The 25,711-nt window shown below is 41.0% G+C and overlaps 2 protein-coding genes across 4 annotated transcripts in view; one reads left to right on the plus strand and one right to left on the minus strand.

Annotated features, from left to right (window-relative positions):
- Positions 1–5,304: 5,304 nt before the first annotated feature.
- Positions 5,305–25,711, minus strand: part of LOC100695152 (myogenesis-regulating glycosidase) — a 33,113-nt gene continuing 12,706 nt past the window's right edge. For all 3 annotated transcript variants that reach the window (XM_013274887.3, XM_019365829.2, XM_025896968.1), the window contains 4 exons: positions 16,757–17,288; positions 14,329–15,133; positions 14,127–14,236; positions 5,305–8,739 (listed from right to left, as the gene is read on the minus strand). In XM_013274887.3, the coding sequence (XP_013130341.1) occupies positions 8,392–8,739; positions 14,127–14,236; positions 14,329–15,133; positions 16,757–17,288 (1,795 nt within the window). In that variant the 3' untranslated portion in view covers positions 5,305–8,391. The remainder of the gene's footprint in view (positions 8,740–14,126; positions 14,237–14,328; positions 15,134–16,756; positions 17,289–25,711) is intronic.
- LOC109204577 (zinc finger BED domain-containing protein 1) lies at positions 10,738–11,924 on the plus strand. The gene is made up of 2 exons (XM_019365838.2): positions 10,738–11,221; positions 11,311–11,924. The coding sequence occupies exons 1-2, from the start codon at positions 10,772–10,774 to the stop codon at positions 11,701–11,703; spliced, it is 843 nt and encodes a 280-aa protein (XP_019221383.1). The 5' UTR covers positions 10,738–10,771; the 3' UTR covers positions 11,704–11,924.

Consider the following 25,711-nt stretch of genomic DNA (forward strand, 5'->3'; position numbering starts at 1 on the left):
GCTTGATAGATTGATACATACCATCAGAACAGTGTACATCACTGTCACAACAGTGTTTGTTTTCATTCAAAGGCTTTATGATTTTTCCTATAATGGCGGGCCGGTCTCTAGTCAAAATGCCCGGAACGATTTTTTTGTCCCAGTCCAGCTCTGTATGCAGCTCATCTGCAGTCTGGTGTTACCTACATCTTCCAATTCAGAAGGCAGAATTTCCGAGTTCTGAGTACAATCGAAAGCACCCCGACTGCAGTTTTTGTGTTGGATGTAAAAAGCAGGATAGAATCATGCGGCGGTCAACGACGGTCCAGACGTGGGATTTCTCTCGTGGAAATGTGCACATTATTTTTTCCTTTCTATTGGTAGGTGGCACAGTGCACTTGTGGCAAGTAAGCAAGCTAGAAGACTGGCAATCCTGCTGGGTATCCAGTTACGGAAGCAACACATTAACAAGAGAATTCTGATTAAAACCAAAGTTACTTTCCCTAGTAACTAGTTACTCTGAAAGTAACGAGTAACTTGAAGTAACTGAGTTACTTTTCATAGAAGTAACTAGTAATGTAACTAAGTTACTAATTTAAAGTAACTTACCCAACACTGCTTATTAGTGAAAAAAACCCCATCAATGTATTTTCACTTAAACAAGCAGCTGTTTTTATGTGCATTAAAGCTATATAAAAATGTAACAGTGCAAATGCAAATTCCTTGCTGACAGTTTAACCAAAAGGCATTTCCAGTGGAAATTGGCCGACATATCCTCAGCATAACCATGTATAATATCCACAAAACTTAAAAAGAGGTTATACACACACAATACGGTAATATTATGCTAAACACAGTATGTATCACTCCGCGAGGCTCCTGCCTACGGTAGCCGTAATGCTCCCACAATCCATCAAGCGGTGCGGCTTTGTAGCTTAGCAAAGTCGTACCAAAACATTTTTGACATATTTTTGAGCGCCGTGTACCACATAAAATCGTTTCGGTAATAACGATGCTTTACCAAAAAACGTGCTTTGGTGTGTATCTGACAGACGAAAGCCAAACCATTTCCACAGCACTGAAGTTGCAGCATTTTTTTCAAACTAATTCTGGTTCATCTGTTTCATTCAACGATCCGCTTTCGCCCTTCTCATTCTCCGTCGCCGCCATGCTTTTTCCCCCATGTGCGTATGAAAACAAAGGCACTGCGCATATTCTATCGTGATATTTCATTTTCTTATCATTGCCTAACATTATACCGGTATTAAGCTGGGCATACACTGTGCGATTTTTTCAGTCGTGTTATGCCGGGCTTACACTGTGCGATTTTTGGCCCATTTTGAGCCGATTTTTGAGTCGTGCGACCATTTTGGCGATCGGCCCGAGTTTGTCCTTCATCATGCGTCGTGCATCGTGTAGTGTACGTGGGGTAACGAGAAGCGATTAACACCTCACGACCAGCTCCCGATCATCAATCGCTTGGTCGGGAGGATTCCTCGCGACCGTCGTGAGGGTGTCACCGCAGCTTCTCACACTGCGCACGCGCAAACACAAATGTCAGCAAAAAAGACGGAGTAGCACAGCAGTGCAGCGTGTGATCTGGACACAAGCGATGGAGGCACAACTTGTAGAACTTTGGAAAGCTCACCCAAGCCTTTTCGATGTGGCCTCACAAAATTATCACGACCACAACAACCGTGAAAATAGTTGGATCTACACCGCTGCTCAATCACAGCTGCCTGATCAATGTTTTTCATAAAGTTGATGGTGGTGGTGTCCGTGTCTGTGTGAGTGAAAGACAGAGAGGGAGAGCGAGCGACAGAATTTCTGTTATAACCTTCATTTTATGAATGCACAGTTTGAGCACTCAGGTCGCATCAGAGCATCGGGCCGTATAGTGTGAGACCCTGCATCGTGACCTATGAACTTCTAACCCCTGCGAGTCAATCGTACAGTTTGAGCTGAAGCTGAATAATGCCGCTCGCTCTCCCTCTCTGTCTTTCACTCACACAGACACGCACACCACCACCATCAACTTTGCTAAATTGCTAATGAAAAACACTGATCAGGCAGCTGTGATTGAGCAGCGGTGTAGATCCAACTATTTTCACGGTTGTTGTGGTCGTGATAATTTTGTGAGGCCACATCGAAAAGACTCAGATGAGCTTTCCAAAGTTCTACAAGTGCCTCCATCGCTGCACTGCTGCGCTACTCCGTCTTTTTCACCGACATTTATGTGTTTGCGCGTGCGCAGTGTGAGCGGCTGAGGTGACGCCCTCCCGACCAAGCGATTGATGATCGGGAGCTGGTCGTGAGGTGTTAATCGCTTCTCGTTACCCCATGTATACTACACGATGCACGACGCACGAAGAAGGCCAAACTCGGGCCGATCACCAAAACGGTCGCACGACTGAAAAATCGGCTCAAAATGGGCCAAAAATCGCACAGTGTAAGCCCAGCATTACCATGAACAGTAGGATATGGCCCAGCCCTATTCTCTACCCCCTCAGCTGAATGCTATACTGATGTGCTTTTATGTTATAAATACAATTAAAGTCTTAAAGTCTGACAATGAAAGTCTTAAACATCCACACTGGCAGTAAGTCAGCGCAGTTACAACTCAAGTTAACAATCCTGCTATTTCAAGTATTAAAAATTATGCTAGTTTGTCCAACTAATTTAAGCCTCTGAAAAGGGAAGACTGTGTCATTTCCAAACAGTTAATACTGTTTTTATATGTAATGGGGAAGGCTTTAGGACCCAGGGGAGGGGTCCTAAAGAGGAAGAAACAGCAGGTGCTCTTCTTCTCTCATTTGCATTTACATTTAAAAAAAATAAACATATTTATGCACTGCAATCTAATTTATATTGTATTGCCTCCTGCAGGACAGGCTGCACATGTGAATTTGTCACTGTTTTTTCCTCCTCTTTTTCGTTGTGTTTTTCTCCCAAGTTGGTTTTAGAGTAGGGTCACCTTTTAAAACTGATTTTTTTTTTTTTATTCTGGGTCTGTTTTTATCTCTACTGGGCTGGTGCAATATTAGTTGGGCAATGTGAAATCCCTGAGCTGGGCTCTTACCTTAGGGAGATTAGGTCTCGTAGAGGTGCTCCGAGTGGATTTGCTGTGATTAAGTTTCATTAAGAGTGATTGTAGTGCTACCAATTATTGCCTGAACTAAAACACTTAGTGCATGCGATAAGTGTTCTGTTGGGCTCGTATTTATTTGGGGTGGACTTGTTTCTTTTAAAGCAACGAGCATCTGGGGCCGCCGGGGGGAGAGCAAGCCCTTAGTTACATTGCTGGCAGGTTGCACCAATAAGAGTATATTGTGGTCGTTAGTGACCTTTTTATTGTGATGTTTTAAGCCTATTGCAAACCCTTTGTGTTTAAAATAATAAACTTTAATGTATCCTGGCTGATATTGACCCTCTTGTCCTGTTTATTCTGGGCTCCTACCTGCAACAGCTTTGAGCCTGAAAGTTTGCACGAGTAGTATAGAGGACCTTAGAGGTTATTCGGTGGTTTTTACTCACTACATATAAAAAACAGTTCCTACTATATGTGTACTTCTTTGGGTGTCACAGAGCTTTTCACAAAAAAAAACATATATGTTTAAAGATTGCCTATCTTCACATTGTGTCAAGCATTCGTTCATCATGAGGAACAGAGTGGTGCCTCGTTTATTGCGGGAGTTGCATTCCAAAAATAACCCGTGATGGGTGAAATCCGCAAAAGTAGCCAGCTTAATTTTTTTTACAATTATTATAGATGTTTTAAGGCTGTAAAACCCCTCACTACACTATACACTTATCTCAGACAGGCATGAACATTTTCACACTTTTAAAAACTCTAAAAGTTCAAACCTTCGTAGAAAAATAAGTCCAGTATTATAGAATGAAACCAAAGGCACCCGCGGTTGCCTTTGACGCTGCAAAACGTTTTGTCGACATTGTTGTGTTTGTTGGGGAGAAAACTTGCAAACATAAAGTACAGCACTTCAGAGTCACACTGCTAGCGATCAAAGATTTATGTAAATTTGACAAGCTGAACGCATTCTGTACTGTACAGGAGACACGGCCGAGATTGATTGACAATGGTCTACAGCCAATCAGGACGCGGAACTACGGGGCGCCGTTTGTAAAGTGAAACATGCTGAAATTAACGGCAACATTTTTCCACATTTAGCTCAAAAAACGTGTTGTTGTTTTTTTAGTCATTTTTTTACAACATTTAGTAAAATATTTGTAACTTTTCATATTTAAAACACAATTTTAAATGTTAAATCTAAATGTTAAATCTAAATATTAAATTTAAATCTAAATCTTTTTAATGCACTTCTGGTGGTAAAATGAGGTCCAACCGAGTACTAGTAAGCTATTCTTAATGAAGTTTATGATTGCTGCCTTTTGCAGTACTGGAAATCCCTCCATGTGCATCTTAAAACCAGTGATCATGTGGTAGCATTAACTTGTGTTGTGAACATATTACACAACTGCAAGCAGAGATTTGTGCAAAATTTAGAGTAATGTTGCGTCCAGGGGCGGTCCTAGCCTGTTAAGCGCCCTGGGCGAACACTCCGTCTCCCACTGATCCAATAATCCGCATCAGTGTCTACTGTCTGTCTACTGTTTACTATCATAGCCAAGTACCTAACAAAGGTAAACAGAGGTTTTCCCAATCCCTACTAATGAATGTTATCCTGTTTCAGGATACATAATACCTGGCATTATCCATAGACACATCTGCTTACCTGTATCTTTTGCTCGTTTCTACTCTTCTTTTCTCTTTTTTTCTAAACTGAGGATCTGATGGCTTTGACCTTTTCTTGTCCATCTTCCATCAGTAATTTTGCACTCCAGTATCAACACCCAACCCTACAACATGAGCTAATAGACCTACACCTTAGCGCACAGATTCGGTTTGTATAGGGGGTTTTTTCTCTGGAATTTCACAAAACCCGGGAAAAATAATTAATACATAATGGGCTTGGATTAACAATATTATGAATGAAATGTGCACTATTTGGAAGCAGCACGCCCCCTCCCCTTTCGACCACTGAATTGTTTAATTCCTAGGATTCTGCAATTCACATCACTACAGCAAAAACATTTTTTCTAAGCTAGAACAGAAAGACAAACAAAACAGGACAGAAAAATAGAAGTTATTGTGAGCAGATCAATAATTTATTTTTTTAGCTGTCTGATAAAGGCTTCTTTAATTGCTTTTTACAGTTATTTCCACAAGTTCAGAAATAACTTTTCCCACCCATTTGATGTGCTCACTCTGTGACTGAGATGACTCTTTCATAAGAGACGCATCAGGCATATACAGTGTTTGCAACTGTGAAAAACGGGTCTTTAAACATGAATAACCTGAAAAAATCAACAGTGATGCAAAAGTCAAGTAGGTGACTTTCACCTAGTCTGATTACAGGTAAATACACAAGTCATTCATGACAATACATACAGTACTTCTCTAGATGGCACATGAAAAGCAAACATATACCACATACATAAAGAAAATTAAATATTTGTTCTTTGGCAGTCTACCTTCTAATTGTGCCAAGCACTCAATCACACGGGGGGGGGGGGAAGCAACAAAAACAACAATTTTAACACAGAAAACTTTCCCTTTAACAGTCACATCTCTGTTGTGTCACACTGAGGATTTCACCATCACACCCCAAACGTCAAACAGTACCACTTATTTTAAGTAAATGTCCTTTTAAAAACCTTCATACATATGCTATATTTTACATTTTGCGATCTAACCTATTTATCATAGGTTAGATTCTCACACAAGCTTTCCTGGTTTCACAACAAAGATGACAAAGTAAGGTTACTAAAAAGAAGTACGAAATTATGTATGCATCCATTTACTTCATTCATTCATTCATTTGAAGAAATGCTGCTGTGTACTGTGTCAGTAAAAACCACTCTATGTAAAATTTTAACATTTCTTGTGGTAGGATCAAGAATGCAAGAAAAAAAACCCATAAACACGGCCAATTTATAGGATTTATCATTTGTAAGTTGCTGTAATTCCAAGACAAATTCATATATAGTAACACTGCTGTTTTCATTATTTTCAAGCAAGGCATTCAAATTACTTGGTGTGCTTTACTCTCATGCTGGCAATCACTATGAAAGAGCAGACAAACATTTAAACTCTTCATGCGCTTTGCAATGTCACTGCTTTGAAACACTGCATCAAAAACATCAATGTATGTAGAAATGTGTTTTATCCCTCTGGTTCTCTGTGCTAAGGTTGGCATACCATAGATTAGCTAATAAGGCAAATGAAGCCACAAGGCAGACATAGATGGCACACTAATATATGGCATCTTTGAGAATAATAACTGTTTTACAAGGCAAATCAGTTATAATAATAGAGTACTGTGCAAAAGTCTTGAGCCACCCCTCATTTCTCTTTATTTTAAAGATATGACTGGGAAATAGGACAGCAATTTATTGAAATATGCAAACATACAGAGAAAAAACAACAAATGAGGCAAAAACAGAGTTTGTACAATTCTACTGAGTTTGAAAGTCAGTATTTGGTATGACCACCTTTATTCTTTAACACTGCCTGAACTCTCTTAGGTAAGTTTGTGTGTCATTTCTTTAAGTAGTCTGCTGATCCCCAACACTACTGGCCAAAATGTAGCCCCAAACCCTGACAGTGACTTGACTGTGCTGTAGACACTCGCCATTGTACCGTTGATGATTTGATCCCCCCCAAAAAATTTGGATTCATCACTCCATCAGACTGCCACTGATTTTCAGTCCAATTCTTTTGTAATTAGACACACCTCAGCCTTTTCTCCCCATTTCTCTTGCTTAAGAATGGCTTCTTGACAGCCACTCTTTTACTGAGACCATTTCTGATAAGGCCTCAGTGAACAGTAGATGAAATGAAGCACAAATTTCTTAAGGACACAATTTAAGAAACAGAGATTGTTCATCCGCTGCCAACAGCTATTTATGTCTGTAATTTCTTTTGTCCGATTGTCCAGTTTCCTCAATGTTTTTAAGGACACACCGAACACCATATACCAAGTTTTCTCGTATAACCTTGGTGGTGCAAAAATACAATTTTATGCCTGTCAAACTGTGTAAACCTTGACATTTTTGTTGATTCGGCTAAAAAAAAAAAAAAAAGGAGACAATTATATGTTTTTGAGACCGGCTGGTAGCAAAACAGTTCCTAAGATACAATTTAAAATTGGTTCCTTACAAAGTTGTCTGTGATAAACACAACAGTAGTTCATCCCTTGTGTTAGGTGTCTTCCTTTAAGCTCTAGTTATTCATAGGTCAGTGTTAAGTGGCTTCGCAAACAATAAACACTCATCTAAAAATAGTCAGCTACATGACTTGGACTGAAAACAAGTAAAAGCCAAAATCCATAGAAAAAAAAATCTGAAAGACCTTCAGACAAGCCTGGACAACTATTGCCCAAAAAACACTTAAAAATTGCAAGAAAGTTTGGCTCCTTCGAATTAAAATAAGAAAATGAGAAGCGGCGCAAGACTTTTGCACAGTAATGTATAACAAATATATTACTGTGGATCAATAATAAATATCTTTTAAATGTACCCTGAGCAGTTAAGTTGACTTGTGCAGACTTTTTTATTAAAAAGCATAAAGCAGTAGATTTTGGCACTAAAATAATATAATGGCACTATAGGTTATGGGACTCACTGACATAAAAGTATTTGCAGCTTATTGTTCACCCCTTATTCATCCCCAGAATCATGCATATTTTAAAACATCCAACAGTATCCACAAATAAAAATTAATAAATATAAAGAGCAATTAATCAAAAGACTGTAAAATGTAGATGTAAGTGCAATGCAAATTAATGCATGTTAGCTTAAAAAGTTAAAAACACAGGGTTAAGTATGGCTAGAGTGCATTTTTTTATTGCCCAACCCAGTCACCCCCAAAAAGACCCCCTAAATGGTACAGTTACTTCTAATAATAAGCTAATGGAAAGAATATTAACCCAAAACCACCACCATGCTTGCTGTAGAGCTTTGGGCTTTGAGAAAAAAAACGCAGTATTAGATGGCCACTAAGGCTAAGAATGGTGATGATACAATCACAGATCGGATCTTCTATTGGCTGTGAAAGGCACACAAGGATGAGGATTAGCTTAAGGATGCAAAATGAGAATTAGAAGGTAATTCTAATTCTTTGGGCGGAGGGTTTTAATCTGCAGGCACAAGTCCTGACAAAGAGCAGGATGGAAGAGACATGAGGTTAATTTTCATTAAAATGTCACTCTACTCTCAACTCAAGCTTCTGGTGGTGCCTCCCTGCTTTTACTTGGCATGTGTGCTCAAAAGAATGTGTGCGTGTGTGCGGGCGCGTGCGTGTGTGTGTGTCCGGTTTTCAATTCTTTAATGCCTTCAAAGAACCCTTGTAAAGAAAGCGATCTCATCCAGGTCCACAGGGTAATCAGTGAGGTACATGGGACCTTTATCATAATGTTCCCCCTTGTAGCTTTTCCATCGTCCTGCAGGCAAGTAGATATCCCTCTCTTGCTTTCCTGGCTCCAACACTGGAGCCACCATGAGGTCATCCCCAATCAGGAACTGGGAATCGATCTTATAGGCAGCCTCATCATCATTGGCAATCCACCAGAGGGGCCTTATGATTGGGTCTCCTGTATCAAGAACCACGTGTGCCAATTCAAGAACTTTTGGTGCCACCAGAGTTTCATGGAGCCCTGTGAACTTCTGCGCTATCTTTACCACCTGCAGATGTACAAAGACACTGGGTTAGCATGGAACAAATGCCACCTAACAGACAGCAGAGTAATTTAAAACCATCCACACTTCCTGCTTCAATTTATCCATCAAACCACATAGAAAAAGAACTGACTTACTGTTTTTGGCTTGTGATCAGTACTTGTATATTTTCTAGGAGAAATATTTGTTGATGAAAATGGCATTTTATTTATTCTTTTTTGGGGGGGGACGCTTTATAGTGTACGGAGGTCAGAAGAAGGTAGGGCAACATTCACTAAGGCTGAGAGGCATAAGAAAAGGTTTAAAGCTTCAAAACCTTCTGTAAAGGGTAAGTTGACTTGAATGAGTATTTTTATATTAAAATCAACTAGGAGTAGGGCTGAACGATATATCGCATTTGCGATAATATCGCGACATGATCAAGTGCAATTTTCTAACCGCAAAGGCTGCGATTATACTCTGTTTACGTGACATGCGCGAGTAAAACATGTGATATGATCAAACGAGATTGTCTAACCACAGAGGCTGCACTCTGGTCACGTGACACGGGGAGCAAAGTTTTGAAACAGTCTACCGAGAGTGAACTAGCAAGCAAAGCTGTAGCCTACACAATGGCCTCAGGTTCAACAGAACCAGAGCCTGCGGGGATGCTAGTACCAAAGAGGAACTGCACATCAGCCGTGTGGGAATATTTTGGGTTTAAAAGAGATGATGTCGCACAGAGTCAGGTACTGTGTAAAACCTGTCTTGGTAGAGTTTCTACATCTCGGGGAAACACTACGAATTTGTACCAGCACCTTAAGACTCAGCACAAAACAGAGTATGATAGATGTATGGCTAAAAAATCTAGTAGTGTGCAGAATAAACCTAGTAACGTTACTCGGCAAGGATCACTGACCGAACTGTTTGAAGGTGTTACGCCATATGAACGCACTTCAAAACGGCACGTGGAAATCACCAAAGCAGTAACCCACTGCATCGCGAAAGACATGATGCCCGTCAATACGGTGACCAAGCCTGGGTTCAATAATTTGGTAACTACACTGGATAAGAGGTACAGAATGCCCTCCCGCACGTATTTCAGTCAGACTGCAATACCCGAGCTACATATGCAATGTAGGCGGAGGGTTGCAGTGGAGTTAAAGGCTGTTGAGTTTTTTGCGGCGACAACAGACATGTGGTCAAGCCGTACAGCAGAGCCCTATCAAAGTCTGACGGTGCATTACATTACCGAAGACCTCCACCTCGAAGCTCGCAGCCTACAAACGGCCTACTTCCCCGAAGACCACACAGGGGAAAACATTGCTGCTGGCCTGAGAGAGGGGCTTGCGTGTTGGGATCTCCCTGAAGACAACCTTGTCTGCATAACGACGGACAACGCGTCAAATATGGTGAAAGCAGCACAGCTGAACGAATGGACCAGGCTCCAGTGTTTCGGACACAGATTACATCTTGCTATTGGTAAGTTACTGCCGTGAGAGAGAGAGAGAGAGAGTGTGTGTGCGTGCATGTGCATGCATGTATGCGCGAGCCTGTGTATCACTCTCTCCCACAAACACACCACACTATTATTTATCTTGTTCTTTACTGCTGTTAATTCTAGATATGTTATGTCAACCCCACACTGATGTACCCACCTCTTCTTATGTATTTTCTTTTTTGTTTTTGTCTTATGGTCTTATGTTCTTGTATGTCATGATGTATGTAACAATAGCTTTGGCAACAATGTTCCCATAGTCATGCTAATAAAGCAACTTTGATTTTGAGAGAGAGAGAGAAATGGTGAAACCTTGCATCATAACTGCAATTGTATGTCTAACACTAATTTTACTTTTTACTTTTTTTTTTTTTCCCTCCAGAAAATGCAGTCAAAGATGGTAGAGTATCAAGAGCAATTGGGCTGTGCAAGAAGTTGGTGGGGCACTTCTCGCACAGTTGGAAGAAAAAGGCAGCACTCACTGAGGCACAGAAGGAGCTTAAGCTTCCTGAGCACTCTCTCATTACTGAGTGCCCTACAAGATGGGGGTCCAAAGAGAAAATGATTGCCAGAGTGCTGGAACAGATGAAAGCCATATCGCAGGTATTGACAGGTGACCGACATGCACGCTCCCTCATCCCAACCTGGCAGGATGCTGAAGTGTTGGAGTCCATTCATAAGGCACTGCATCCTCTCTCCGAATTTACTGATGCTCTTTCTGGAGAAGAGTATGTGAGCATCTCCTACCTCAAGCCAGTTCTCCATCTTCTGGCAACATCAGTCTTGGCTGAAGATGCTGAGGACACTGATCTGACTAGATCAATTAAAACCAAGGTCCTGGCATACCTCAACGACAAGTATAGTGACCTCAACACCCAGGAGCTTTTGGATGTTGCGTCGTTCATGGACCCTAGGTTCAAAACGCAATACATCAGCGCAGACAACCTTCCTGCCATTAAGGCCCGACTGAAGACAGAAATGGTGGAATCGGCTAGACGTACACATAATCAGGTAAATCCTTGAAAATTATATTTCCACAAACACATAATATTTATATATAAGCTAACTGCAAAACTAATGTCTCTCTTCCCATCTGGCAGGAGAAGAGGTCTCGCACTGAAACTGCTCAAAATTCTCCAAGTGCACAGGCCTCTGGGGGAAAGGCAAAGAAGACTCTTGGTAGTCTTTTTAAAACCAGTGCGGCCTCTTCAGCTTTGCCTCTGCCACTTGAAGATGTCGTGGAGGCAGAGTTGAATAGTTACCTGTTGACCCCTGTCATTGACGGAGAGGATGATCCCTTAGCCTGGTGGAAGGTGCACAACATTCACTTTCCACGACTGTGCAAGATGGCCCGCAAATATCTGTGTGTGCCAGCCACAAGTGCCCCCTCAGAGCGTCTGTTCAGCACTGGAGGGAATATAGTGACCTGCACTCGCTCATCCTTAAAGCCAGCAAAAGTAGATATGCTGGTCTTCCTAGCAAAAAACCTGTGAGCTAGGATGATTATGGCTAGCTGAGCCATACTCATTGTGCACTTTAGTTTGTGCTGTGTTGCTGTTACTTACTGCAGATAATCAAGATGTTCAGCCAGTTTTAATTTAAAGGCGTGTTTGTGTGTGTGTTTATACAATTGCTATTATGTTTGCACTTTATGTGTAATGTTACTGACTGCAGAGATCAGTAAGATGTGTGTATTTTTTATTTATTAGTTTTATTTATTTAATATTATTTTTAATTTAATGACTGTCTAGTAGTTCACAGATGTCGAAAAACTGAGTGTGGTAAAGCCACTGATTTTTTTATGTATATTTCTGCAATCTGCACATTGTACTGACTTTCATTTTAATGTTTACACCAGGGTTCCTTGTCAGCACTTTATGCTCAGATGTTTGTAAGCTAAAAATAAACTATTGTGCATGTTCAAATATACTGTTGTGATTGAAGAAGTTAAATAAAAATGTCAGTCATCAATTCATGCATCACCTCATGTCATCATAACAGAGGTCTGTCTTCCAGGAAAGAACAGTTTAAAATTAATGTAATATAGTATTGGCCATACTATATGATGTATTGCTTGTCTTTGTTTAATAATACAGAAGACAAAGACCTTAAAAAATAATCGCATATCGCATCGCAATCGCAATATTGGGGCAAAAAATCGCAATTAGATTATTTTCCATAATCGTTCAGCCCTAACTAGGAGCCCACGTGGTCTTATAGCTGGACAGTCAGAGGGCATGATCTGGGAAGCTTTTTAGAAATTAATCTTTCTGAAACTATAAAAAAGAGTATTTGCATATTTCTGTGACCATGTTTGGATCTCTGAAGTGCAAAACTACTGTTAGAAGTATAAATCTTATCTGGGTATTCTTCTCTGTCATCCTGAGGGAGAGGTTTTTGGTGTCCAGTAGGAGGACTTGAAATTAAAAACTAACTATTAACTGTTTTTGCTGCTGCATTTTTCAATTTTTTTTTTACATTTCTATCATGGTACACTACACGCTAGAAGAATTACAAGACCATCCATTCTATGAAAGATCTTGCCTCAAGGAGTGACGATGATCATGAGAGAAGTAAACATTAAAGCACTTCATGATGCTGGATGGCCTAAAACAAACAGGTCGGGACTCACAGTGTGGTCAAGTATGCAATGCAGTCGACTGCACAGACTGGTACTTAGAAAACGTGTCAAGGAAGAGGCAGAAAAGAAAAGCTGACTGAAGTAGATGTAAGGCACCTCAAGATTTTAAGTGCTATGGACAAAAAGCAGACCACTGCTGATCTTCAGGCAGAGATAAATGCTTTTAGATCAGAGTATGAGAAGGTTTCCAGAATGACCATAAACTGACCACTGAACAAATACAGCTTAAAAGGAAAAATAGCTTCTAAGAAGCCATTACTGAGCGCTGCAAACAGAAGCGTCTCAGATTTGCCACCAAGCACAAACACTGGACTAAAGATGACTGGATGAAGGTACTTATCCAGTCGTAAACATAAGAGTCCAAGTTTAAACTCTTTACTTCAGCAGAAAAGCTGAATAACATTTTGATGCGAGACTAGTTATGGTGTGAGTTTTCATTTCTGCAAATAGCATGGGGAAATTAGTGCAAAGCACCAGTATCATGAATAGAAAGGTCTAACAAAACAGCTTGGAGCATCATGGAATCACTTTTGGACTAAAACTGATTGCCATGGGTTCATTTAATGACAAGAAAAGGCAAGACAGAGACTATTTGACCAAGAAAAGGGAATCTGATGCACTGGCCAAATCGACAAAATTCTATAAAATTTTATGTGTGATTAAGGACTATTTAGCTCTTTCAACATATACATATATATATATAAAAAATATATAATTTTTAGTTTTAAACAAGTTTTTTTGACACATTTCTAAAATATTCTTGTTTTCTTTTTTAATAACAAGTGGTCTAATAAATTTAAGTGCTGTCTGTAAACAGATTTCATTTAACTGGTATGCATACCCTTAAATCCCCCATAACTGGTCTGTATAGATCTTTATGGTTTAAACTTTGGCGCCCTCCTGTGGTAGTTTTACAAACACAACAAAAAGAATTTGAAGCAACAATTTGAACATTTGTCTACAAGCAAACAAACAGGCACTCCACAATAAAGGTTAAGTTTAAGCTTCCCGTCCATTATTTAATCTGTAATTAGTATTTTGCACTATAGTACTGATAGAGCAAGAAAGACAATTTTTACACCAACTGTAAAATGCGTTGCAAAATTGTTACAAACCCTGTTACAAATGTTGCAAAAGTGTGTATGTGTGATGTGTGTACACACATACACACACACACACAATTTAGTAAATTTAAATGCAGGAAAAGCTCAGAGGCTACACACTGTAAAATACTTTTCTACATCTAAAATTCATCACTTGCTTTATTTGGCTTACCTCATTGTCATAAGCCCATGGAGGTATGGAGAACTGCATGGCAGGCATAAAGGCAGACAGCTCCAACCATCTGATGTACAGTTCTCTGTCTGGCAGACCATTTAACCCACCTTAAACACAGATGAAAGACTGTCAGATAAAACCAGATCAAAGAAAATCTGTTTTTTTAACAGAGCTAACGCTCTTAAAATGCATGCCATACCTGCAGTATGGTTCGGGTATGCATTTCCTCCTATCATATCAGGTAAGACAAACTGGTAACCCAGAATGCCTATAGTCAGAACAGTAGGGATGATGGACTTGAGGCCGAGCTCATAACCCCACACCGAGTCTCTGTCAATGATCCTGAAGAAGCAGGAGATGTTCTGACTCTGGTAACCCACCCTTAGCTCAGCATGCTCCATAAATGGTATGGCCATCTCTGTGTAGCGGCGGGTGAAGGTGGAAGGGTTTGACAGTGGGCCCAGGGTACTAAACTGACGGGGCAGGTAGCTCGTCTCTCCTGCATCAAACTTGAAGGAGGTCACCCCATAGCGACTTTTGAGCATGTTTAAGTTTGAGGAATACCATTCACGAGCGTCTGGGTTTGTGAAGTCCAAGATTCCTCCAATCCCGTTCCACCAGCGAACCAGAGCGGGCAGCTCACCGCCTGGCTCACGGACAAATAGCCCTTTCTCCACAGCTGCACCAAAATTAATGGAGTCATAGTTGATAAAAGGGTGCGTCCAGAGTGTAACTTGAAAGCCGCCCTCTCTTAGTTTGTCAAACATGCCGCTTGCATTGGGGAACTTCTGCGGGTCAAAGTCAAACTCTCCGTAATCTGCTGTGTAGCGGTCATCCAGCTCTAGATGGGAGCAGTTGAAGCCATGCCTAGTGATGTCAGCAGCATAGCGCAGCAGCTTCTCCTGAGTTACAGCTGTCTTGTGGATAGCCCATGTGGACCACACTGGTTTTTTGAACAAATCAGCAGATGGGACTTTGATAGGCTTTGTGAAATACCGGCGCACCTGAGAAAAGAACATGAATGAGGAGAAAGAAAAAAAAAAAAGAAAAGAACAGAACATGAAGTACGTGATTAGAGATGTTTTTAAATGTGTGCTTATTGTCTTTCATTCAAGTCTGCACAGGCTTTGTGCTTGATTAAACAAGTGTAAGGAAATATGCCTACTGGCTTCCTTACAATAACCAGACAAATTAGCTTAGGGCTTGCTTGGTCCCTTACAGCTTGAGAATTTCAGCTTTCCGTGTCAAGAAATAACCCACTACATAAGCCAATTTTTAGACTTTTCCTAAAGATTTTACAAACACACTATAAGATTATACAGTTGATATCCTCATTAAGAAAGCATTTACAATTGAGGAAATCATTATTAATTCATAAGTTTGCTCTCTTACAAAGAAAAAATCCTGAAAAAAAAAAAATCACTGCATAAAAGTTATAAATTGATTTGCAGGTTACCGAGTGAAATAAGTACTTGATACCCAAGCAAAATATGACTTAGTATTTGGAGGAGAAACCCTCCAAATCACTGTCATGTCGTCATTCACCAGGTTTGCACACATCTCAGGAGGGATTTTGGCCCACTCATCTTTACAGAAACACATCAAATACTTTAGGTTTCTTGGCCTCCACTTGGCAACTCGAAGCTTCAGCTCCCTCCACAGATTATTTAATAGAATTAAAGTCTAAGACTGGCTAGGCCGAATCTTGACGTTTTGTACTTCTTTCGCCACACTATCTTTATCTAGATGCTGTGTTGGAAGACCCATCCACAACCCATAAGAAGTATCCTAGCTACTCTTTGGGTCATACCCAGTATATCTCTTCCTCCAAACCCAGACATGTGAAGTTGATGCCAGAGAGCTTGATTTTAGTTTCATCTGACGCCTGTGCATTCGCCCAGGCCTTCTCTCAATCATTTAGATGTTCACTTACAAAACTTGAGATGATCCTGTACATTTGCGTTCTTGACCAGGGTGACCTTCTCCCCAAGCTTTCTACTGTAACTTATACCAGCCTTTTGTAGGTCAACAATCTTTGAAAGCCTTTGAGAACTCTTTGGTCTTGCCCATGGTGGTGGACAGGTTGGAAGAGAAGAAAATGATTCTGTGGACAGGTGTGCTTTATACACATAGTGAGCTGAGATCAGGAGTATCTGTAACTGACTGACTGACTGTGGGAGCCAGACTTCAGGCTGGGTTGTAGGAGATCAAATACCTTTTTCACTCAATGACAAGCAAATCAATTTAATCTGTAAATTTTATGTAATGTGCTTTTTTCTGGGGTTTTGATTGATATTCTGTCTCTCTCTATTAAAAATTAACTACAATAAAAATTAGACGATTTTCATTTCTTTGGATGTGAACAGACACTTAAATTCAACAGTGAATCAAAGAGTCATTTCCCCAACCTAAGTATATTTTCTGGAATGTTAAAGATTAAAACTACTCTGCAGGGGAACAAACGATTTTTGGCAGAAGTGTTAAATTAAAAATGCATATGCAGGATGGGACAAGTGTTCCTAGTGCAGTCATTTGTTATACATCTGAGTATATATCCACTACACTTTAAATTGGCAGCTTTTAACATTATTAAATATTTGTCAAATATCCAGCATAACTACACTCACCATGTACTTGTGAATAGAGGTGACATCTGACCCCACACAGACTCTATAACTGAGTTCAGGAAAGGTCTGCTGTCCTTCTAGTGGTCTGAAGGGAGAGTCCTGGTACCGGGCCTGGAACCTCAGTGTCCTGTTCTTCTCTGACCAGCCCAAATGAAACGGTACTGAGTCATTAATCTTAATGGCAGTTGCATTTGATGACAGCCAGTACCGCTCTAGAATTCCTCCAAAAGCATTTCGATTGGAGTAGACGTCACTTGTGATGAAAGGTCGTGGTTCCTCTTCTCCCTGAAATCTGATAGGCCAGTACTGTGTTGCCGTCTCTGCCCCTCCATACCAATGAGAGTCATTATAGGCCATGACATGCTCTACCAAGTGCTTATTCTGCAGCTCCTCCCAGCGAACACGATAACAGATCACCGTGTCCTTTGGACGAACTGTTTGGATAAAAAAGTTGAGCTTGCCAGAATCTGACTGAGTGCAGCTCAGAATATCTCCCTCCTTTGAGCAAGAGTCCAGATCCAGAGTGCCAGACCTAGGATTAGGTGTTTAAAAGAAAGAAAACAAAGGGGCCAGTTAAACACAGTTGATATTATTTGTGTTTTATAACAAATTAGTACTAGTGCGACAACAAAGAAAATGTTGTAAGCTCTATTCCGTTGTTCTAGTTGTCTGTGGAGGGATTGTTCTATAGCTATTTCTGTCGGTATGAACTCTGCTGGCAAAGGACACATCTATAACAGTCTTCCCTAAGGGTGTAATCATGTGTCTGTCTCGTCTGATTTTCCATCATCCATCCAAACACTGCAGACAGGCAGACTTAAAGCAGATACAAAGAAGAACAACTCTGTCAAGACCAAAAGAAGTTACAAAGGCAAAGAGTCCAAGATTTGCTGGGACTTAGTTTCATAAGAGAGGTGTTTGTGGAGTGTCTTGATTTGGATTGAATCTTCAAGAGTGACAGATAGTTATTGTGTGATACTGCATTGCATTTTGCCCTTTCCTAAATTTTTGTCATTTTATCTTATTTGGTATTGTATGTTATTGTATCTTCAGCACTGCCGTGTTCTGCTACCCCTGACTGATACTGCAAATTTAATTGTACTCATTTTGCTTGTATAATGACATAACTTTTGGTTCCTGTCTGTTACAAATTTATAATAGTCAGTCAGTCAAAGTTGATGAAAACATCAGTTTTCATCAATAATGACCATCCACGTAAGTTGTGCAACGTGATATTTATAACTATTTACAATTATTATATCTTGACAATAATAATAAAGATAGTATTTACAGCTGGTTTACAAATTATCAAATGATAAGTAACATTTTTTAATTATCATTCACGTTTTTCTTATCAACTATGAACCTAGTTAGCTATTGTCAAGTATTAAGTTTAGTTAACTATTATGTAAACACTCTACTCTTATGCATACCAAGTAGCAGAGTTATTTAGGGCCCGAGCACAAAAGTGCGAAGGCCCTATTGTATCTGCTCTGTTTCTTATTATTATTATTATTATTATTAGGGCCCGAGCACAAAAGTGCGAAGGCCCTATTGTATCTGCTCCGTTTCTTATTATTAGGGCCCGAGCACCGAGAGTGCGAAGGCCCTATTGTATCTGCTCCGTTTCTTATTATTATTATTATTATTATTATTATTATTCAGGCAAAACAAGGGCCTTTTTGAGGGCCTAAACATGCTCAAAAACTCTTGAAATTTTGCACACATGCCAGGTCTGGTGAAAAATTTTGTATTTTAATGGTTTTAAATATGAGCACTGGGAAATGGCTCTAGAGCGCCACCTATGCCTTGTTAAATGCAGCCCTACGAACACATCGTTTGAGCTACATGTATGAAATCTGGCACACATGTGTATCATGCCAAGACGAACAAAAAAGTCAGTGGGACCATTGTCACAAACCCAACAGGAAGTCCGCCATTTTGGATTGAAGGTCACATTTTGGCTCTAATTTTGCCATTTCCATGCCTCAAACTTTTTCGAACTCCTCATTGGGATTTGGTCGTATAAGCTTCATCTTTGGTCAGTTTCAACTACACACCTGGGCCATGTTAAATTGCGGAGCTTTTGAGTTTTCGCGATACTATGAGGCCGTGGCGCCACGGCGAATTTCGATGACTCGCCATGAAAATGTTATTGTCTCTCATTCCCTCATACATGTTCCGACCTGGACCAAAGAGCACACATATGATAAGGCTCCACCCCTGAACATATTTCAACTGCCATATTTGACACCAGGGACAGCGCCACCTAGTGGCAACAGGAAATGTCATGTTTTACACTTTGGTGTACAGTATTGTGATGGGTGACATCTGCAGCCTCAAATTTCTCCAGGAAAGCCTTAAGGAGTTGGTCTTGGGTTACAGTGAAAACTGTGAGTTTTCGCAAAAGGGTGTGACCCCAGCAGCATGGCGAACATTGATGTCTCGCCATGAAGAAACAAATGAGTGTAACTCAATGAAATCCAGTCTGATCAGAACCAGACTTTACAGGCATGATGTCAGACCCGCCCTGAACAGATTGATGTGCCCATTGTCAGGAATACGACGAGCGCCACCTAGTGGCAGCAGGAAATGTCATGTCTTTCATTTTGTTGTACTGATTTTCACAGGTTCATCGTGGCCACCTGAAAAGCGGTGAATATCACCATCAGTCCCTCATGATGCTTCAGTGAGAAAATTGTGACTTTAAACTCAACGGCGCACCCTGGTGGTAACGCTGTTCACCATGACCATTGAAGTGGCTTTTGAGGGGCTTGGAAAGTTTAAAATGTCTTGAAATTTGGCGCATACCTCCAATGTGATGAAGGTTTTCTTGTTATGTGATCACTTTCCTTGAATAGCGCAAAATGGCTCCACAGCGCCCCCTACAAAATTTCAAAACATCAGCCCCTGCTCTGTGTTTTATTTATAAGTCTGAAACCTGGTAAGCTTATGGAGGATATCAAGATGTACAAAAAAGTCTCTTGGAGCAATATCCCAAATCCAACAGGAAGTCAGCCATTTTGAAATTAAGGTGTAATTTTAGCCACTTTTTCGCCTCTTTTCAGGCCTCATACTTTGACGAACTCCTCCAAGGGATTTCATCAGATTAACCCGATCTCCTGTGTGTGGAATCTAAAGACCTTTGTGATGTTAAATTGCGAAGCTTTTTACGTTCAGGGAAACGGGGTGGCCATGGCGGCACATGGAGTTTCAATCACTCGCCAAAGAGCAGTAATCTGCTGTCACTCAAAAACACAATGTCCAATCTCTCCCAAAGTTCGCAGGCGTGATGAGACTCAAGGTCGGAAATGTTTGTTATCCCATTTGTCAGTAATGGTTAGAGCGCCACCTAGTGGGACGACTATAATAATGATTGAATGAGATGAATCGTTAGCTGGTGGTTCTAGGCATGAATTCCATCAATGTGACATCAAATCGGACGTGCTGGTTGTAGGTGTTGGGCGTGGCCCGACGTGCCGGGGTGCGAGGGCCCTCATAACGCTGCTTGCAGCTTTAATTATTATTATTATTATTCAGGCAAAACAAGGGCCTTTTTGAGGGCTTTAACATGCTCGAAAACTCTTGGAATTTTGCACACATGCCAGGTCTGGTGAAAAATTTTGTATTTTAATGGTTTTACATATGAGCACTGGGAAATGGCTCTGTAGCGCCACCTATGCCTTGTTAAATGCAGCCCTACGAACACATCGTTTTAGCTACATGTATGAAATTTGGCACACATGTGTATCATGCCAAGACGAACAAAAAAGTCTTTCGACCATTGACGCAAACCCAACAGGAAGTCCACCATTTGGAAGTGAAGGTGACATTTTGGCTCTAATTTTGCCATTTCCATGCCTCGAACTTTTGCGAACTCCTCATTGGAATTTCATCGTACAAGCTTCATATTTGGTCAGTGTCAACTACACACCTGGGCCATGTTAAATTGTGGAGCTTTTGAGTTTTCGGGATACGGTGAGCCCGTGGCGCCACGGCGAATTTCGATGACTCGCCATGAAAATCTTATTGCCTCTCGTTCTGTCATACATTGTCCGACCTTGACCAAAGTGGACACATATGATAAGGCTCCACCCCTGAACATATTTCAACTGCCATATTTGACATCAGGGACAGCGCCACCTAGTGGGAACAGGAAATGTCATGTTTTACACTTTGGGGTACAGTATTGTAATGGGTGACATCTGCAGCCTCAAATTTCTCCAGGAAAGCCTTAAGGAGTTGGTCTTGGGTTACAGAGAAAACTGTGAGTTTTCGCTGAAGGGTGTGACCCCAGCAGCATGGCGAACATTGAGGTCTCGCCATGAAGAAACAAATCAGTGTAACTCAATGAAATCCAATGTGATCAGTACCAGATTTTACAGGGATGATGTCAGACCCGCCCTGAACAGATTGATATGCCCATTGTCAGGAATACGTAGAGCGCCACCTAGTGGCACCAGGAAATGTCATGTCTTTCATTTTGTTGTACTGATTTTCAGAGGTTCATCGTGGCCACCTCAAAAGCGGTGAATATCACCATCAGTCCCTCTTGATGCTTCAGTGAGAAAATTGTGACTATAAACTGAACGGCGCACCCTGGTGGCAACGCAGTTCACCATGAAAGATGAAGTGGCTTTTGAGGGGCTTGAAAAGTTTAAAAACTCTTGAAATTTGGCGCACACCTCTAATGTGATGAGGGATTTCTTTTTATATGTTCATTTTCCTTGAACAGCGCAAAATGGCTCCACAGCGCCCCCTACAAAATTTCAAAACAACAGCCCCTGCTCTGTGTTTTATGTATGAGTTTGAAACCTGGCAAGCTTATTGGAGATATCAAGATGTACAAAAAAGTCTCTTGGAGCAATATCCCAAATCCAACAGGAAGTCAGCCATTTTAAAATTAAGGTGTAAATTTGGCGACATTTTCCCCTCTTTTCAGGCCTCATACTTTGACGAACTCCTCCAAGGGATTTCATTAGATTTACGCGATCTCCTGTGTGTGGAATCTAAAGACCTTTGTGATGTTAAATTGCGAAGCTTTTTACGTTCAGGGAAACGGGGTGGTCATGGCGGCACGTGGAGTTTCAATCACTCGCCAAAAAGCAGTAACCTGCTGTCGCTCAAAAACACAATGTCCAATCTCTCCCAAAGGTCGCAGGCGTGATGAGACTCGAGCTCGGAAATGTTTGTTATGCCATTTGTCAGTAATGGTTAGAGCACCACCTAGTGGGACGACTATAATAATGGTTGAATGAGATGAAATTTTAGCTGGTGGTTAAATGCATGAATTCCATCAATGTGACATCAGATCGGAAGCGCTGGTTTTAGGTGTTGGGCTTGGCTCGACGCGCCGGGGGTGCGAGGGCGCTCATATCGCTGCTTGCAGCTTTAATTATTATTATTATTCAGGCAAAAGAAGGGCCTTTTTGAGGGCTTTAACATGCTCGAAAACTCTTGGAATTTTGCACACATGCCAGGTCTGGTGAAAAATTTTGTATTTTAATGGTTTTACATATGAGCACTGGGAAATGGCTCTGTAGCGCCACCTATGCCTTGTTAAATGCAGCCCTACGAACACATCGTTTTAGCTACATGTATGAAATTTGGCACAGATGTGTATCATGCCAAGACGAACAAAAAAGTCAGTGGGACCATTGACGCAAACCCAACAGGAAGTCCGCCATTTGGAAGTGAAGGTGACATTTTGGCTCTAATTTTGCCATTTCCACGCCTCGAACTTTTGCGAACTCCTCATTGGAATTTCATCGGACAAGCTTCATATTTGGTCAGTGTCAACTACACACCTGGGCCATGTTAAATTGCGGAGCTTTTGAGTTTTCGGGATACGGTGAGGCCGTGGCGCCACGGCGAATTTCGATGACTCGCCATGAAAATCTTATTGCCTCTCGTTCTGTCATACATTGTCCGACCTTGACCAACGTGGACACATATGATAAGGCTCCACCCTGAACATATTTCAACTGCCATATTTGACATCAGGGACAGCGCCACCTAGTGGGAACAGGAAATGTCATGTTTTACACTTTGGGGTACAGTATTGTAATGGGTGACATCTGCAGCCTCAAATTTCTCCAGGAAAGCCTTAAGGAGTTGGTCTTGGGTTACAGAGAAAACTGTGAGTTTTCGCTGAAGGGTGTGACCCCAGCAGCATGGCGAACATTGAGGTCTCGCCATGAAGAAACAAATTAGTGTAACTCAATGAAATCCAATCTGATCAGTACCAGATTTTACAGGGATGATGTCAGACCCGCCCTGAACAGATTGATATGCCCATTGTCAGGAATACGTAGAGCGCCACCTAGTGGCACCAGGAAATGTCATGTCTTTCATTTTGTTGTACTGATTTTCACAGGTTCATCGTGGCCACCTCAAAAGCGGTGAATATCACCATCAGTCCCTCTTGATGCTTCAGTGAAAAAATTGTGACTATAAACTGAACGGCGCACCCTGGTGGCAACGCAGTTCACCATGAAAGATGAAGTGGCTTTTGAGGGGCTTGAAAAGTTTAAAAAGTCTTGAAATTTGGCGCACACCTCTAATGTGATGAGGGATTTCTTTTTATATGTTCATTTTCCTTGAAGAGCGCAAAATGGCTCCACAGCGCCCCCTACAAAATTTCAAAACAACAGCCCCTGCTCTGTGTTTTATGTATGAGTTTGAAACCTGGCAAGCTTATTGGAGATATCAAGATGTACAAAAAAGTCTCTTGGAGCAATATCCCAAATCCAACAGGAAGTCAGCCATTTTAAAATTAATGTGTAAATTTGGCGACATTTTCCCCTCTTTTCAGGCCTCATACTTTGACGAACTCCTCCAAGGGATTTCATTAGATTTACGCGATCTCCTGTGTGTGGAATCTAAAGACCTTTGTGATGTTAAATTGCGAAGCTTTTTACGTTCAGGGAAACGGGGTGGTCATGGCGGCACGTGGAGTTTCAATCCCTCGCCAAAAAGCAGTAACCTGCTGTCGCTCAAAAACACAATGTCCAATCTCTCCCAAAGGTCGCAGGCGTGATGAGACTCGAGCTCGGAAATGTTTGTTATGCCATTTGTCAGTAATGGTTAGAGCGCCACCTAGTGGGACGACTATAATAATGGTTGAATGAGATGAAATTTTAGCTGGTGGTTAAATGCATGAATTCCATCAATGTGACATCAGATCGGAAGCGCTGGTTTTAGGTGTTGGGCTTGGCTCGACGCGCCGGGGGTGCGAGGGCCCTCATATCGCTGCTTGCAGCTTTAATTTAGTTTTGTATTTTCTCATTCTAATTTCTAATTTTGTAATTATGTGTGCCTATGCCAAGAGGCACACATATTACTATTCGTCGGATTTATTATTCTTATTATTATTGTGTGGATGCCCTAAAGGGCTTCCACACAATTGTTTTCCTGTTTCTCTTTATTCTTTATTATTCTTGGGGTTTCCGTACACTTTTTGCCGCTTAACTACTGCCTCAGTTTTCAGCCGATTTTCTCAGTTCAAACTTTAAAAAATTCTGCTCTTTCTGCTAATGTGTGCTATGACTTTTGGTGCTCATAACTTCTATACTTTTTGAGATATTGAATTTTTTTTGCAATATTTTTTGCCCATTTTTGCACATTATCAGTGGGGTCACTAGTTTTCCTTGCCCGGTTGAGCCGTGTTTTAGCTCAGTGAGATGAGCAGCCGTTCTCAGACTGGGAGGCCCGGGTTCAAATCCCGCTTATGGCAACATTTCTTTCAGTTAACAGTTAAACTTTTTTAACTCTTTTCAACACAAATTTCAGCTTTTCCACCCCTTTTCAGCAAAATTTTCAGGTTTTTCACCACTTTTCAGCACAAATCCCAGCTTTTTCAGCTGTTTTCAGCAAAAAACCTCTTTTCAGCAGAATTCTGAAAAGAGTTCTGCAGAACTCTTTTCAGCAGAAATTCTGCTGATTGAACTCTTTTCAGCAGAAATTTCAGAATTTTCACCTCTTTTCAGCCCAAATTCTGCTTATTCACCTCTTCTGCAAAATTTTCAGCCTTTTCACCTCTTATCAGCATAAATCTCAGCAGCTTTCAGAAAAAAACTCTTTTGAGCAGAAATTCTGCTGATTCATCTCTTTTCAGCGCAACTTGTTGCTTCTTTACCTCTTTTCTGCAGAAATTCTGCTGATTCACCTCTTTTCTGCAAAATTTTCAGCCTTTTCTCCTCTTATCAGCACAATTCTCAGCAGCTTCTGCTCATTTCAGCAGAGTTGTCCGTCTCTCCACCTCTTCTTGGTCAGAGTGAGTTTAGCTCAGTGAGATGAGCAGCTGCCTTCAGACCAGAAGGGCCAGGTTCAAATCCCGGTCATGGCAAAACCTTTTTTCAGTTTTCTCTTTTGTTCTTTTGTTCAACCTCTTTTCCGCAGAAATTCTGCTGATTTATCTCTCTTCTGCAAAATTTTCAGCCTTTTCGCCTCTTCTCAGCACAAAAAATGAGCAGCTTCTGCTCATTTTAGCAGAATTGTCGGTCTCTCCTCCTCTTTTTTGAGAGAATGAGTTTAGCTCAGTGAGATGACTAACTACCTTCAGTCCAGGAGGGCCAGTTTCGAATCCTGCTCAGGGTGAAATTTTTTTTTCACCACCATACAACTTTTTGCAACTTTTCATCTTTTTCAGCTTTTCAGCAGACAGCTTCAGCGTTAAGGCATCCACACAGCATTTTCGCAGGAAATGCAAATTTTTCTAGTTATGTGTGCCTATGCCAAGAGGCACACATATTACTATTCCTCGGATTTATTATTCTTATTATTATTATGTGTGCCTATGACAAGAGGCACACATATTACTATTCGTCGGATTTATTATTATTATTATTATTCTTCAGTTTCCGCCTGAAATTTTGCAGCGAAACTCGCCCCGCAGTTTTGAGACAAGCTTCATATATGTTACCTCATTTTGTGCGGCTGGATCAGGAATGGTGT

Source organism: Oreochromis niloticus, linkage group LG12, assembly GCF_001858045.2.
Source record: "Oreochromis niloticus isolate F11D_XX linkage group LG12, O_niloticus_UMD_NMBU, whole genome shotgun sequence".
Taxonomy (NCBI): domain Eukaryota; kingdom Metazoa; phylum Chordata; class Actinopteri; order Cichliformes; family Cichlidae; genus Oreochromis; species Oreochromis niloticus.